Below are 15,621 nucleotides of genomic sequence, written 5' to 3'. Positions count from 1 at the left end.
AAAACAGTTCAGAAAAAAAATTATTTTCTGAAAAAAAAAAGTTTTGGGGGTTAATGTGATATATTTGTTTAAATTCGGGGTCAATATGTAATATTAAAGAAGTTAGAGCATAATGGGTGGAATTGTTAAGAATTATATTATTGAGGGTATTTTAGACTAAAGACATGGGGATGGGCTTAATTGAGAGACTGTTTTTTTTGTGGACTAAAATGCATTTAAGTCCCATGTGATGGGCCTTTTTGCCATTTGCCCAAAATATAAATGGTTAAATACAATTTTCTATTTCAACTAACATATCCTATTTTACTAATGCAAAATCCCTCGAGATTAGTCGCTCATGGTCAAATCATGTCAAGTTTGCATAAACCTCCGTATAGTACACTCGAAGCTAATGTCGATGGTGCACTTTTTCTTATTGGGAGGGTCGATTCATTTTCGCCAAAATCCAATCTTTTGACAAAATGACATTAATACCCTTGGTAAAACTAATGGAATCCATTGCATTATAAATAGCTTATATATTGAAGTAAAATGCATCACAAATATTTCTTGTACTTCATTATTAATTTTCTTTTAATTTTAATATTTTAATTTTGTTTAATATTATGTACTGTCCATTTTACCCTCACACACACACAAGAGTACAAAGCTTAAATTGGTCATTTCCACTCGTCTCTCACTCTTACTCCACTTTCTCTATCATCTCTCTAGAAATGCCCAAAGGCGTGACAGTCACTTTCTGAATTGCGAAATTTGGGGGAAAATCGAGGGATCGGAATGGTTTCAGGGAAGGGTAAGGAGAAGGTGACGGACGGCGGCGGAAAGGGGAAGAGGAAATTGAACGCCGGCGACGATGACAAGACAGGGCGGAAGCGGAAAAACCGCGGCGTGCTTCAATTCTTCGACGATGCTGCGTACCAGGTGGATGAGGACGATGATTCCAGCGATGATTCCTTGTTCGATGTTGATGGTAATGGATTTTCAAAAACAACACCCAAACAAGTTTCTCTTCTCCCTGATGTATTTGATACTACATTTGCATGTTCTACTGTGTTTTTGGGGTTTTTTGCTAAATTGAAGAAAATGCTGTTTGTTTTTATGTTATGTTATTTTAGGATTTGCTTTTTGGCGTTTGTTAAAGGAAAATTGGTGTTTTATTGGAATGATTTTACAATCTAACTTTTGGGTGGGAGGTGTGAGGTGAATTAGATTTTTGTTTTTGTTTATTTATATGGTAAGTTTAACAGAAATGGTGTCAGTGAAAGATTTTTAGGGAAAAGTTAGTGAGATTTTAGTTGTTATTAACTGTAAACATTATTGCATGTCAGTGAGGGGTATCTTCCGTTGCACCTGAAATGTGTTTGTGTTTTTATCTGTTCAGTTATTTATGAGATAATTAGAATAGGTTCGTTCTTTGTATCGTTCATGTGCGATGGTTATGTTAATGTTAGTTTATAATTTTTGTATGATAAAAAGGACTGAATGAAGAATCAATGTTACGCGACTAAATATAGTGGCAACAAGTTTTCGGTATATTTAACATTAAACGTTCAAAAACTGATGAAAACGATTTTGTTTTCCACACTTCATTTTGTATGGATTTGTTTTTAACCTTTCAGATGGATCTATAAAATTTTACTTATTATTAGTATCTTTTCTGTCCAAGAAACGGATACTCCGTTTTTGGATTACACTTGCTTGGACAAGGTGTTCTGTAGATATGTAGTTTGTATGTTTGGGTAGAGAAGTAAGGTTAAGTCTTGATGCTATATTTCCCATGCTTATAACAGGACCAAGTCATCATTAGGTATCTAACATGTGATTTGATAGCTCCGGTTATCCGAGTTAATTCTCAAAAATAAATAGGGATAATCATGTTTAGAATTTTCCCAGTCCTGATATTTTCTCAGCAGTATTATCTTCCTCATTAGTAGAGAGGGTAAGAAGTATCATCTTGATCTTTTAGATGCCCTTCTCGATTGGCTGCTTTTGTGCAGTCCTTTTTATTCTTCCTCTTGAAGAAAACTTGAATCTAGAAACTTGAACTCTGTGTTTCTGATTGGGCAATCTGACTAAACCTCCCGACCATGCTTGAATCATAGCAGCTAGCAATTTTCTCCTATTATGATTTTGCAGACTGGAATTCGTTTTCTTTCTCGTTAAACCTGTTATGTATGCTCTTGACTAATAAAAGGGAGTACATGATGTTAGGAGTGAACGTAAAACATTTCTTGAAAGAGGGCTGTGATTAATAGTTTCTAAAGTTGTTTTTCCTTTCTAACTTTTGGTATACAATCATGAACTCTTTGTGGCTTATAACTATTGCTAGTAATTCCAAATTTATTCCTTCACTACTCAGATTTTAGTTTTTTGTCATGCAAGTTTATTTTCTAGCCCCTCACAGTCTAGGTGTTTCTAACTGATTTCTGCTTTTGTCATATGATAATTTATTTATGCTTTTCTACTCCTGGATGTCTTTGATTTGATAGAGCACCACTTCAAAGATCTATACATGTTTTTTTGACCTGATACTATAGTTAGTGCCATATTATAAAACTATAAGTATGTTTCTTCTTTTACCTTTTACTAGGGCTATTGACCTTTCTGTATTAATAATTAAATGCATTTTCTTTTTATAACTTGAAACAGATTTTTTTGAAGATGAATTTAGATCTGACCTGAAAGTCAATAATGAACCTGGGAAATTTCCTCATCTTCCTTTTATTCCCAAAGAGGAGGAAATGAGTGAGGAAGAGCTTGAAAAAATGTTGGAAGAGCGATACAAACCCGGTGCTGGTTTCGTTACTTATAGTGAAGATGGTTATGAGCACAAGAAATCTATTGACAAAAACATATTTGTGCCCTCAGACAAGGATCCACAGATCTGGAAAGTCAAATGCATGGTAGATGTTGTAAATTGGGGTGTTACATGAATTATAATTAATAATTACTGAATCTAGTTGCCTTTCCAATTTCTTCATTTGGTACTTCTGTTTAATGCTCATATTTTCTGCCTAGGTTGGACGTGAGAGACATTCAGCTTTCTGTCTTATGCAAAAATATGTAGATGTGGAATGTTTGGGAACTAAGCTGCAGATTATATCTGCATGTGCAGTTGACCATGTAACGGGCTTTATCTTTATTGAAGCTGAGAAGCAAAATGACATCTATGAGGTGCTCTTCTTGTTCTTGCTATAATATCTTTATCTTATTATGGGACGGAGGATGGAGTTTAGTTTATCTAAATTCCGATTCCTTGTCACATGTCTGCACATATGTAGGTTTACATGCATGTATGCTTTTTTATTGTTGTGTGTACATGCATGGATTGGCCTATAATGTCCGATGCCTGAATGGATTTCTGAAAATACAGGCTTGTAAAGGTCTTTCCACCATATATTCAAGTAGAGTGACAGCTGTTCCGATCAATGAAATCTCCCGTATGCTGTCAGTCAGAAGCAAGTCTAGCGGAATCTCAGAGGGCATGTGGGCCCGTGTTAAGAGTGGAAAGTACAAAGGCGATCTTGCGCAGGTACAATATTGTTCATATGCTGCTCTTGGTTCGTTATATCATATGGCCTATCTCTTAGACATTTCAATTTTTATATGCAACTAAATCTTATATACTAACTTTGTGATATGTAACCAATGCTACTTCTAGGTTGCATTCGTGAATCACGTCCGGAAGAAGGCGACTGTCAAATTGATTCCGAGGATAGATTTAAAAGCAATGGCCGAGAAATTTGTAAGAATCTCTTCCACACACACACACACACACACACACACACATACGGAGGGAGGGAGGGTAATGTAATTGACTTTTTGATTGTAATAGAATGTATATGTTTTCATGTGTTATATATGTTTGCCTAGGGTGGAGGAGTTACTGGTAGGAGGACTGCCATCCCAGCACAGAGACTGATCAGCTCTAGCGAGCTCGAGTAACTTTCAATGCACCCATTTCTTATGTTTTTCTTGTTTATTTCACTTGCTTTATGATACATATGATACATATCCAGGGAGTTCCGTCCTCTTATCCAATCTCGCCGAGACCGTGATACTAACCTAATGTTTGAGATTCTCGATGGAATGATGCTAAAGGATGGCTATTTGTACAAAAAAGTATCCATCGACTCATTGAGTTTCTGGGGTACATTGCCTACTGAAGATGAGCTCTTGAAGTTCGAGCCTTCAAATAAAGATGAATCTATTGATGTACAGTGGCTTTCCCAACTTTATGGTGAAAAAAAGAAAAAAGAAGTTGAAGGTGTGAAGAAGGACAAAGGTGATGGGAAATCAAAAGGCTCCACAAGCGCTTCCATGGGAAGTAATTTTGAAGTGCATGATCTAGTATTTTTTGGGTAGGTCTCTAATTATTAACCTATCGTGTGATTGATTTAAAAGTTGATCATTGACATGTTATATGCTCAAACTTTTTGTGGCAGTCGAAAGGATTTTGGTGTTGTCATTGGTGCTGAGAAGGACAATACTATCAAGGTGTTAAAATTATAAAGTTCGTTAGCCTATTTTTATGGAGGCTTCTATCTATTTCTGTCTCTACGTTGTCTGCTTTTGCTGTTTGTGTCATTATCTCTCTCTCTTTTTTTTTGTTGTAGGTCATAAAAGAAGGTTCTGAAGGACCATCTGTGGTTACTGTTAAACAAAGTGAACTGAAAACTGCATCGTTTGATAAGAAATTGTTCTCTGTGTTGGATCAGCACTCAAACACATTATCAGTTAATGACAGTGTCCTGGTTTTGGATGGTCCTCTGAAGGTTGTATTTCCTATTTAGAAGCTTCAGTTTTTTATGTTTATTGGAAATCTTCACTGAGATTTGTTTAATAAATAAAATTCTACAGGATAAACAAGGAGTTGTCAAAAAAATCTACAAAGGGATACTGTTTTTGTGTGATGAAACTGAACAGGAGAATAATGGTTATACATGCGTCAAAGCACAACTATGCGAGAAAGTCAATCTTTCTAGTAATGCTTCAAAAGGAAAGGTTAGCATAGTAGTCCGGCAAGCAGAATTTCAACCCACTAACGTTATTGGTAAGCTCTTATTTGCATTTGCATTTCTTAATTTGGTTTCAGGGCAGTGAAGCAGGGCCTTCAGGTTTTGCTGATTTTCCGTCATCTCCAAAATCTCCTCTCTCTCCTTCCAGGCCGTTGCAAGAGAGAGATGATAAAAGCAACTGTATGTTTAAAAATTGACCCTGCTTCTCACTATAGGCCTACCTTGAAGTTGTAACTTACAGTATTCTTTTTTTTTGGGCCTCTTACGCTCTTATCGTTGCAGTTAAACGTGACGACAATGGAACGTTCTCTGTCGGGCAGTTGTTAAGAATCCGTGTGGGCCCTCTAAAAGGTTACCTTTGTCGAGTGTTGTCTGTGCGTCGAACTGATGTTACAGTGAAGCTGGACTCTCAACAAAAAATTCTTACTGGTATGATGCAAAAACCTATTATCCGTTTTGGTGACTTTACATACCTCTTTAACTCTTTAATTTAGAAGTATCTCTTATACCTTTGTAGTGAAATGCGAGAATTTGTCTGAAGTTCGTGGAAGGAACTCTGCCATCTCTCAGGGGTACTTATATACCACTAATAACTTGAGATAGTTTCAATTATTATCTTCATTTGGTTATAGTTTTTGATACTTCCTGAATCACCCTAATTTAGATTTTTGATGCTTTACAGGGAGGAACCAGTTTCTACAAAGCCATTTGATTTTCTTGGAGTTGACGATGGTGCAAGAGGTAATAATTGATTTATGGTTTGGTACCACTTTTCAATTGCCTACCCTTTTTCTTTCTTGTGGCATTTCTTCATTAGTTTTGTCATCTTCTAACTTTATGTATATTGGAATAAAATGCCTATATATTTTGAAGATTGGATGGATGGGGCAGCATTGTCGACAGAGGTATCAGCATGGAATGCCGGAGGATCTACGGAAAGGTTAAACATATAGCTATCGCCTGTTTTAATTATATTTCTATGTTATACTTATATCTATGTTTCTTATTTTTTTGTGGCGTGCATACCTAATTTCTCAAACTTTTGTTTCAGATATTGTGTACGAGTTTTATGATTGAGTTTAGACTCCAGGACCATATTTTAAGCTGAATTGTTTCCAGTGAATGAAGTCACTTCATGGTGATATCATGCTTAGCGCGAACATAAACTTTGAGATTATTCTGATCATGGGCTGCTATCATTCACAAATATCTGTCATTCTAGAGTAACTTTTGTTTTTGAACAGCAGAATATATATGTTCTCACATCTTAACATACAAGAAACGAGGCAAATTACATCCTACAAGAAAATCTTATCAAGACGATGCTAATAAGTTCTCTTAAGTTTTGGATATAATTCTAATTGGTGTTTACCAATGAATTGGGAAGATGAATCACCTAGAAGCTGTTATGGTCACTGTAGAACATAACCACCTCATAAAATTATGTGTGTTTTGTCAATATCTGTGTGACCTACAATGTCCATGCTTGTATTGCACCACATCCTGCAATTAACTCGATCATGACAAATTTCCTTGCAGGACTTCTTGGTCTACTCTTCCTACATCGAACTCTGCCGATGATGATGCTAAGAAAGGTACTTACGGAATGTGTCAACTTATGATAGCATCTGAGTCTAAAATGCTGACATGAACTTGTTTTTAGTAGAAGATACCTCATCATTTCTACAGGAACAATTAAATTGAAGATACACAAAAGTTAATAAATTCATCTTTTCCGTTGTCAATGTGCACTCAACATCTGGATTCCAAGTCAATAAAATTGAATTAAAAAAAGGTCATTGAACCAAAAATTGAAATGTTTTATAGAACTGAAAAGAAACATTATGTCTGTAGCTGGCCAAGATAGTGGCTAGTTTACAACTGAGCACACTCACTAGTATACAATTGCATTCAGGTGCTGTTATCTGGTGAACATGCTTGACTTAGCCTTTTATACTCCAATTCTTTCAAAAGACTGGTTTGAGCTTAATATGGCGCCCTTCACCTAGTATTAGTGAAAAAAAGCAGTTGTGCTTAATATACTAGGCAATTTCTGCTTATCAGTGCTTTTAGCTTTCTCTCTACAACTCTTACCCCAGGTGCAGAAGACTCTTCTTGGCAAATAAAATCGACAGCGGATCAGAGTTCATCATGGGGTGCAGCTTCAGCGAACTCAAAAATAGTTTCCGAGACTGGGTCACTTGGTGGCTGGGGAAAACCTGTTGTGCCTGAACAAGACCGTTCTGGCGAAACACTCAAAGATGATTCTTGGGGCAAAGCTGCAGAAAAGTGGAGCACGGGAGGTGATACCTCTGGAAGCAAAGCAGCGTGGGGCCAATCTGGAGTTTCATCAGTTGGAGATCTTGATCAACCAAATGGAAGTCAATGGGGAAGCGCTAGTAACACGGAAAAGGATGGTGGTTCGCCATCCTTCTCTAAATGGGCTGTAGGCACTGGTTCTCTGGATAGTGAAACTGGTGCATGGGGTAATGCAGGTGGTGCCTCCTCCAAAGGAGATGCGGAAACAGGGGGTTGGGCGAAGGCTGCTGATAAGCGTGATAGTCAGACTAAAAGCTGGGGTACTGAGAAGGCCGGTGAAGATGCACCTAATCATGGCCAGGCTGACAGTTGGAATAAACCAAAGGCAGTTACTGACGGTGGGTCTTCATGGCCTAAGCAGGATGACAAACCTGCATGGGGAAAAACAGAGGGCACATCTTCGTGGAGCAAGCAAGACGAAGGATCTTCTTGGAAAAAACCAGACGGTGGAGCATCTTGGGGTAAATCAGCTGACAAGTCTTCTTGGGGTCAGCAATCTGATTCAAATGCAGAGGATACAAAGTCAAAAGGTTGGTCGGAGAACAAAGATGACATGAACCAAGAATCGAGTTGGGGAAGGTCAAAACCGTTTGATGGAGGCCGTGGTTCAGGTGGAAGAAGAGGAAGAGGAGGGCCACGAGGAGGAGGAGGGGATAATTATGGCAGGGGGAGATCTTTTAATCAAGGCCAATCAACTAGTTGGAACAAGGAAGGCCAATATGGTGGGGGAAATGATGCAGGGAAAACTTCAAGTTGGGCAAGTGATCAAGCAGGTGGTTGGGGGAAAAGTACGACCAATGAAGGTAGTAAGGGAAATGATGTTTGGGATAAAGCAAATGTTTCTTCCAAAGATGAGAATAAAGATGGTGAAAGAGGGGGTGGATGGGGAAGTAGTGCAAATCCTAGCTGTGATGATAGTGCGTCCAGTGGTTGGAATGTTCCCAAGGATTCCAACTTTAACAACTCAAAGGGCTGGGGCAGTTCATCCAATGCAAATGAAGTAGCGGGTGAGGCGGGTAATGCCCATGGTAGTTGGGACAAAGAAATAAAGCCGAGTGAAAATAAGAAGTCTTCTTGGAAAACTGCCGACACTTCCTCGGATGGGAACCAGTCGTCTGATTGGAGCACAAAAGGTAATTGGGGCAGTCAGAAATCTTCCGAGGAGAATAGTGGTTCGTGGAAGGATGAAAAAAATGCCGGTGGTGGTTCATCGACTGGATGGGGTCAAAGTAATTGGTCGAAAAATGGAGCAGGTGAAACTGGTGGGAATCGCGACTCTACTTGGAGCAACAAAAGCAATTGGAACTCGGGGAATGGTTTTGGCGAGGGTGATAATCAAGATAACGGTAATAGTGACCGTGGAAGAGGTGGGAACTGGAGAGGAGGCAGGGGAGGGAGAGGTGACCGTGGTGGCTTCCGCGGTAGAGGTGGATCGGACCGTGGTGGTTTTGGAGGTAGAGGTGGCGGCTTTGGCAGGGGAGGCTTTGGAGGCGGAGGATCAGACGGTGGAGGCTTTGGCGGTAGAGGTGGGTCCGACAGGGAGGGGTTTCGTGGTAGGGGTGGTTTTAGGGGTAGAGGAAGAGGTGATTGGAATAGTCGGGAAGATGATTCAGCTGTGGATAAATCTTCCAGCTGGGGTAAAGGTTCAAATAATGTCGGTGAGGGATGGAAAAGTAGCGGAGGCAGTTGGAGCCAGAGAAACAGTGACAACAATCAGCAACAGAGTTGGAATCAACCAAAAGGGGATTCTAGCAATGTGTCAACTGGTTGGGGTAAACCATCTGCTGAAAAGGAAAGTGGTGGTGGTGGTGGCTGGGGTAATAGTAAGTCGGACTGGGGTCAGGGAACTGCTTCTGTAAATGCAAACAAATCTGTGAGTCCGAATGCATCTCATGAGGTTGATACATGGGGAAAAGCAGCAGCAGCCGGAGATGGAAACTCGTCTGGGGGGTGGAAGAAAGCAGATGAAGGGCAAACTACTAAGGATGACGGACCCTCTGATGCATGGGGTAAGGCTGCAGCAAGCTCCTGGGGCAGTGGCGGTGGCGGTGGCGGTGGCAGTGGTGGTGGCGGAGGGTGGTGAGAACTTCTAGAGGTAATTACATATACCCATCGCTTTTTGTTTTTATAATATATATATATATTATATATATATATATATATATATATATATATATATATATATATATATATATATATATATATATATATATATATATATATATATATATATATATATATATATATATATATATATATATTTTTGAAATTTAGCTTACGATGTGATTTTTTCTTTTAATCTTGCGACCTTTTAATCATGGGGTGGTAGAGTTTCGTAATGTTCCTTCGTCCACAGTTTCTTTTCTGACATTTTTTTGGGTTGATATTCCTTTATGTCTAAGAAATCAATGTTTGAATTGCTACCTGGAAATACTAACAATAACATGCTTTATCCATTTGTGCGCGTTAGATTTTATTTTCCTTTATTACCTTCTTAATGTTTGCTCAGTAAGTGTTAGCGAGTCGGAGCAGTAAATTGAATGTATTCCATGTTTTTTGTTTGTGTTGCTAAATAGTCTAATAATCTTCAAAGTTCCAGTTTGGTTCAACGAGTTTATAGCGTCGGTAGATCAACACATTTTCCCGATACAACTTGTGAGTGATGTTTCTGTTCATGCTATGGTTGTGTTACGTCGGCAATTCCGCCGCAGATTCAGTTTTCTTATACTGTTTGATTGGAGCTCAAAACTAATATGAAATATAAATTAAGAGTTTCATTTCCATTTTTTGCTGCAGATGTAGATGATGATGGTGGAGGGCTGAAACAATGTCGTATCAGGGGCATTATTTTGTAGTTTCCAACCAAAAAAACTCGGTTTATTTCAGGTTTATTTAATATTTCGGACAGACTTCGAACTCTCGTACTCGTAGAGAGATTAGCTTCGTGTTAATTAAACAGGGAAAATTTTCGGCTTTTTTGAGCATTGGAAGGACCCTGTTACTAATTGTAGACACTATGTATGCTTGAATTTATGGTATGTGTGCATGGCTCTCTTTGTTGAATTATTAAAATATTATTTGCCCTTTTGTCTATTAGAGTTTATTGCCCTGATTTTATCCCCAAATTACACATTTACACATTTTTTTTTTCGAAAAGAACACATTTACACATTTTATTGAATTGAAAATATCTACTTGTCAACAAATAGAGCTCAAACGAGCTTAAGAACGACGTCGAATCGAGTATTTTGGTTTAAATCTGAGTCCTACATTTTGAATTCCAAAATTTTGATTTTCGATTTGATTTTAATTTATAATTTTTCTTAATATCAAATTCATTATACGTGAATAAAAAATAGAATTTCCGATTTCATCCGGTTTTGACCTTATTATTTAATTTTGGAATAAGTTTTTCTATACGAATTCCAAAAACATCATTTTCTTTTCTTTTTTTGTTTGGAACCGAACTGGAATTAAGTTTTAAAACTTCTAAAAAATAATACTTTCCAAAAGTGATAATTACAACCCGATCCATCCGATATCATAGTTTACTTCAAGGACTGACACGCGTGTGAAACTTGAACGAGAACTGAACCACAATTTAAGTTTGTGTATGAGAATTTATATGTACAAACTCTTTTATAGAACATATAAATTAGATAACATTCACAATAAAAAAATAAAAAGAAATATTAAATTATAAAAACATTACAAAAATATTCGTTAGAAATTAAAAATGGAAACCAAAAAAAGAAAAAAAAAATAAAAAAAAAATGAATAAGAAGCCCTAAGCTTGGCTCGTTGTCACTTTCTCGTCGGCGGTGGGCAATTCAATTCAGCATATCCACTTCTTCTCTCTTCCATCTCAAATCCAACAATCCCCAATTCACACACATCCCCCAATTTCATTCCCATTATCCACTCCCTTTTTTTTCTTCTTTTGCTACTGCTTTCTCCTCAACAATCAAGGTTAATTTTGAGCGCGATTCAACACCGTCGTCCTCCCGCTTAGTTAAGTTCGCCGGAGCTCCGCTCACCTCCGGCGGATCCGGTCATTTGCATTCTTTTCTTACTTCACTCTTCGGATCCATTTCTTCCCAATCAGGACCATACGAAATAGTAAATACATCTCGTTCGTTCATGGTTTTATTACACTGGGTATCGAATTGGGTTTCTTAAAATCAGGTAATTTCCTTTCTGGTTTCGTACGCGCACATCACTGAATCAATAGTACATGTTTTTTTTTTATTATTTAAATAAATTTGAATTGGTATTGCTAATTTAGTTTTCACATTATCACGTGTTCAGGATTTTGACAAGACTGTAGTGGAGGAAGGAAATTAATGGAAGGCCGAGAACATAGTGTAGTGGTTAAGGAGAACTGGTAAACAGACTGAAGTAGTTTCTGCTCTGTATTTTAGGATTTTTTTTTTTTTTTTTAATTTCTTGTTTCGGTGCAAATAAAAATGTTAAACAAAATAATGAAAAGAGGGCATCGAAAGCCCTCAAAGTCCGAATCAATCGAGCCTCCGATACCAACAACATCTGCCTCCAGTGTAACAGTCAATCATGCATCTCGATTAGCTGCTGGAACACCGCCACCCGTAACTCTAGCGACCGCCCCACAGTACCCTGCCACGGTCGAAGTTTTGCCGATGTTGAGGGATGTTCCGATGTCCGACCGGCATAATCTTTTCATCCGTAAATTGCAAATCTGTTGCATCCTCTTCAATTTCAGCGACACGATGAGATCCATTCGCGAGAGAGAAATCAAGAGGCAAACCCTCGCGGAGCTCGTCGAATTGGTCCAGTCGGGCTCGTGTAAAATGAACGAGATAATGCAGGAGGAGTTGATGAAGATGATATCGGTCAATATTTTCCGGTGCTTGCCGCCTCACGAGAGTGGTGTAGACGGGGGAGACCCGGAGGATGACGAGATGTTCAATGACCCTTCGTGGCCCCACTTGCAGCTCGTGTACGAGCTGCTTCTCAAATACGTAGTGTCGTTAGATACAGATACAAAGATCGCAAAGAGGTATCTTGATCACTCGTTTGTTCTAAAACTGCTCGATTTGTTCGACTCGGAGGATATTAGAGAACGGGAGTATTTGAAGACGATTCTTCATCGTATATACGGGAGGTTTATGGTTCACCGACCCTTTATAAGGAACGCAATAAACAACATATTTTATCGGTTTATATTCGAGACCGAGAGGTATAATGGGATCGGCGAGCTTTTGGAGATTCTTGGAAGTATAATAAATGGATTCGCATTGCCGATGAAAGAGGAGCATAAGTTGTTTCTTGTACGGGCGCTTATTCCGCTCCACAAGCCTAAGTGTATCTCGTCGTACCATCAACAGCTTTCGTACTGTATAATACAGTTTGTGGAGAAAGATTACAGGTTGGCTGACACTGTGATTAGAGGGGTGTTGAAATATTGGCCGGTTACAAACTGCGGGAAGGAAGTTCTTTTTCTTGGAGAATTGGAGGAGATTTTGGAGGTTACTCAATCTGCCGAGTTTCAGCGGTGCATGGTTCCTCTGTTTAGACAAATTAAACGAAGCCTCAACAACTCACATTTCCAGGTACGAGAAATACACGTTTTATTGGTGCTGTTTACGATATTATAGTAGTTATATATTTGCGACAAAGATTTCTGCAACTAGGTCTCGTTCTTGATTATAATGTAATTAATGTCCCATTTCTGCAACAAATATTCGTGTCTTCTCTTTATATTTTATTTGGTTATGGTGCACATCTTTGAGTCTATATTGGAGAATTTATGGGCTGATTTTTCTCCCTCGACACCACGTTATATTCAATTCGGCCTTGTTATGAACTTACGTCATTTCATCATTTTGCCAGTTTAGGAAAAGAAAAAGTTTTGGTCTAACTGTCTCTTTCGATCTTTCCAAAAATAAGGTTACAGTTTTGTCGTGAGTTTTTCTTTTAAATTCTTAGTTCTCTTTAGTGAGATGCTTTTGTAAAAGTAATTACACTTTTGTTAATTGATGAATCCTATTGGCCACTTTGTACTAGTGCGGTATGACATAGCTAAGAATCTTGTTATTTGACTTTGTTTTATCGGCATTGTCGCCACTTCAGAATGGCGACCTTTTTGTTTCCGAAAATAATTTAATATTGTGCAATTCCAGATAATCAGTTGTGGAAGTTCTTTGTCACTACTTTCCTTTCTTTGGCTTAAGAGTTACGAAACATTCACTATGTGAAATGAACGTTCTAGTTTTTTGATTCAGTCCTTTCTTTTTCTCCCTCTTGTTAAAGGGTTGACATGAAAGGAACGAATGAGCATTTTTCTATGGAGATGCCGTTAACATAATTCTCTTGTTAATTTAATGCTGTAATAACTGCTGCTTAGTGTGTGTGCGTCTTAGATTGGACTAATATCCGCACGTTTTTTATTCTTTGGATATTGATGTCACATTTGGCCGTATTCAGTAGGATTTTTTTTTTTTTTTTTTTTTTTTTTTTTTTAACTTTTCTTTTTGGTCAGTGACCAAGATTGATTATTTTTTTTATAAAATAAAAACTTGCAACATGCACGAGTTTAAAGTGCACGGCTGAAACTGTAAAACAGCTTAGTATGTGGCTACGCTATTTCAATAGTCAATATTGTTGGACTTGGGAATATTGTTGCAAGCATATTATCAAGGGTAAATTACGGCCACCCCAGAGGTAATGTCAAATTACGAAAAAGCCCTTTGTGTTTGAATAATTACGACCACCCCTCAACTATAAATCTTCTTACACATCCACTCTTGTAGTGTCAAATTTAGTGGAATCTTATTGATTATGTCGAATATTCTCTAGTTTGTACCTGTTTTATCCCATTCGAGTTCCATATTTTGAAACAAGATATCTCTCTTGGCTTGTAAATATCAAATTGTGGTGCATCAGAAACTGCGTTTTTGCACAAAACAAGTACCAATTACAGAATATTCCACGAAATCTAGAAGATTATGTTGAATCTGACACCATAAGGGTGGGCATGTAAGAAGATTCATAGTTAACGGGGCTGGTTGTAATTACCCAAACATGAGGTGTTTCTTTTCTTCGTAATTGGACCTTACCTTAGGGGGTGTGGCCGTAATTTACCCTATTATTAATGTTGTTTGACTTGAAAATATGTGGATATTCCTGTGGTCAGTCTTATGAGAATTTTGCACCAGAAGCTTAGCAGTAATCTGTTCTGTTTTCTGATTGAAGTGTAGAGCATGTTACTGATCGAATCAATGAAGTAATATTTGTAGACTAGATAAACAGTTATTTAAATTAGTTTGATGGTAGAACTTAGATGTTAGCTTTTTATTATGGTTATCTATGTTCATCGAATCTGTTCCAACTCTTCTCGTTTATATCCGACATTCAAGATCTGAAACTGAGCGACGTTTGTTTACTTATATAGTATGTAAAACCGTAACTCAGATTAGATCAATGATTCAGTTTTATTAGCGTAACGAACTCCTTAAAAACAGACCATTTAGGGGGTTTGTGCACAAAAAATCCATTATAGGGGTACTAAATGCAATAAATTAGTTTCTATATCAATTTCTTATGTGGTCGATGGAAATCTGATTTCTAAAATTTTCAATTTCTCACGTGCACAATTTTCCTTATTTTTTTTATCTACGTGACAGGTGGCGGAACGAGCTCTTTTCTGGTGGAACAACGAGCACATAGTAGGCCTAATTGCAGAGAACCGTCATGTTATCTTGCCAATAATATTCGATGCATTAGAAAAGAACATACGAGGCCACTGGAACCAGGCAATCATAGGCTTAAGTTCCAATGTAAGAAAAATGTTTATCGAAATGGACAGTGAACTATTCGAAGAGTGTCAGAGGCAATACGAGGAAAAGGAAGCAAGAACCGGAGAAATGGAAGAGCAACGGCAGTTAACTTGGAAGAAACTCGAAGAAGTTGCTGCTCAGACTACTACACCTGGGGACAATATGGTCATTGTTTAAAGATATATTTATTTGGATTTTCTTTTTTTTTTTCTTTATTATAAGTGCATATAAACTGGAGGCATTTAATGTAAAGTGCATGAAGAATTTGTGCCTATCAAAGAGCCTGGAAAAAAGGGACTTAATTGTACTGTTTAAATTTTGTTTCACACTATTATGCTTTTTTTTTTTTAAATTATATTTTTAATTCCTAATCATGATATATGGGTGTTATTGATCAAGATTTGTTTTTGGAGTTTTGTAACTTACTCCTTTCTATTTATTCGTTTATTTCGGTTTAGGTTAGTTTGACG

General features: G+C 37.7%; 2 protein-coding genes across 2 annotated transcripts; both read left to right on the top strand.

The window, feature by feature from the left end:
- The first annotated feature begins 535 nt into the window (after positions 1–535).
- On the top strand, positions 536–10,422 carry KTF1 (kow domain-containing transcription factor 1). The gene is made up of 18 exons (XM_012979323.2): positions 536–970; positions 2,650–2,903; positions 3,019–3,174; positions 3,374–3,532; positions 3,662–3,745; positions 3,874–3,941; positions 4,020–4,361; positions 4,446–4,497; positions 4,617–4,775; positions 4,861–5,004; positions 5,096–5,198; positions 5,301–5,447; positions 5,536–5,590; positions 5,701–5,759; positions 5,892–5,958; positions 6,558–6,613; positions 7,118–9,432; positions 10,134–10,422. The coding sequence occupies exons 1-17, from the start codon at positions 778–780 to the stop codon at positions 9,418–9,420; spliced, it is 4,401 nt and encodes a 1,466-aa protein (XP_012834777.2). The 5' UTR covers positions 536–777; the 3' UTR covers positions 9,421–9,432; positions 10,134–10,422.
- A 583-nt stretch (positions 10,423–11,005) lies between these two features.
- On the top strand, positions 11,006–15,479 carry LOC105955574 (serine/threonine protein phosphatase 2A 57 kDa regulatory subunit B' beta isoform). Its single transcript, XM_088820081.1, has 3 exons — positions 11,006–11,522; positions 11,646–12,925; positions 14,999–15,479. Exons 2-3 carry the CDS (start codon positions 11,804–11,806, stop codon positions 15,326–15,328), a joined length of 1,452 nt encoding a protein of 483 aa, XP_088676207.1. The 5' UTR covers positions 11,006–11,522; positions 11,646–11,803; the 3' UTR covers positions 15,329–15,479.
- The last annotated feature ends 142 nt before the right edge of the window (positions 15,480–15,621 follow it).

Source organism: Erythranthe guttata, chromosome 6 (genome assembly GCF_056151865.1).
Source record: "Erythranthe guttata isolate IM_541 chromosome 6, IM_541, whole genome shotgun sequence".
Taxonomy (NCBI): Eukaryota; Viridiplantae; Streptophyta; class Magnoliopsida; order Lamiales; family Phrymaceae; genus Erythranthe; species Erythranthe guttata.
The sequence above is the reverse complement of the archived record's forward strand: the minus strand, read 5'-3'. Positions and strand labels throughout refer to the sequence as shown.

Coding starts and splice junctions, on each gene's coding strand:
- KTF1 (XM_012979323.2), top strand. CDS start 778: ATGGTTTCAGGGAAGGGTAAGGAGAAGGTGACGGACGGCGGCGGAAAG. Junction 2,904..3,018: donor TCTGGAAAGTCAAATGCATG/GTAGATGTTGTA, acceptor TTTTCTGCCTAG/GTTGGACGTGAGAGACATTC. Junction 5,448..5,535: donor TCAACAAAAAATTCTTACTG/GTATGATGCAAA, acceptor ATACCTTTGTAG/TGAAATGCGAGAATTTGTCT.
- LOC105955574 (XM_088820081.1), top strand. CDS start 11,804: ATGTTAAACAAAATAATGAAAAGAGGGCATCGAAAGCCCTCAAAGTCC. Junction 12,926..14,998: donor TCAACAACTCACATTTCCAG/GTACGAGAAATA, acceptor TCTACGTGACAG/GTGGCGGAACGAGCTCTTTT.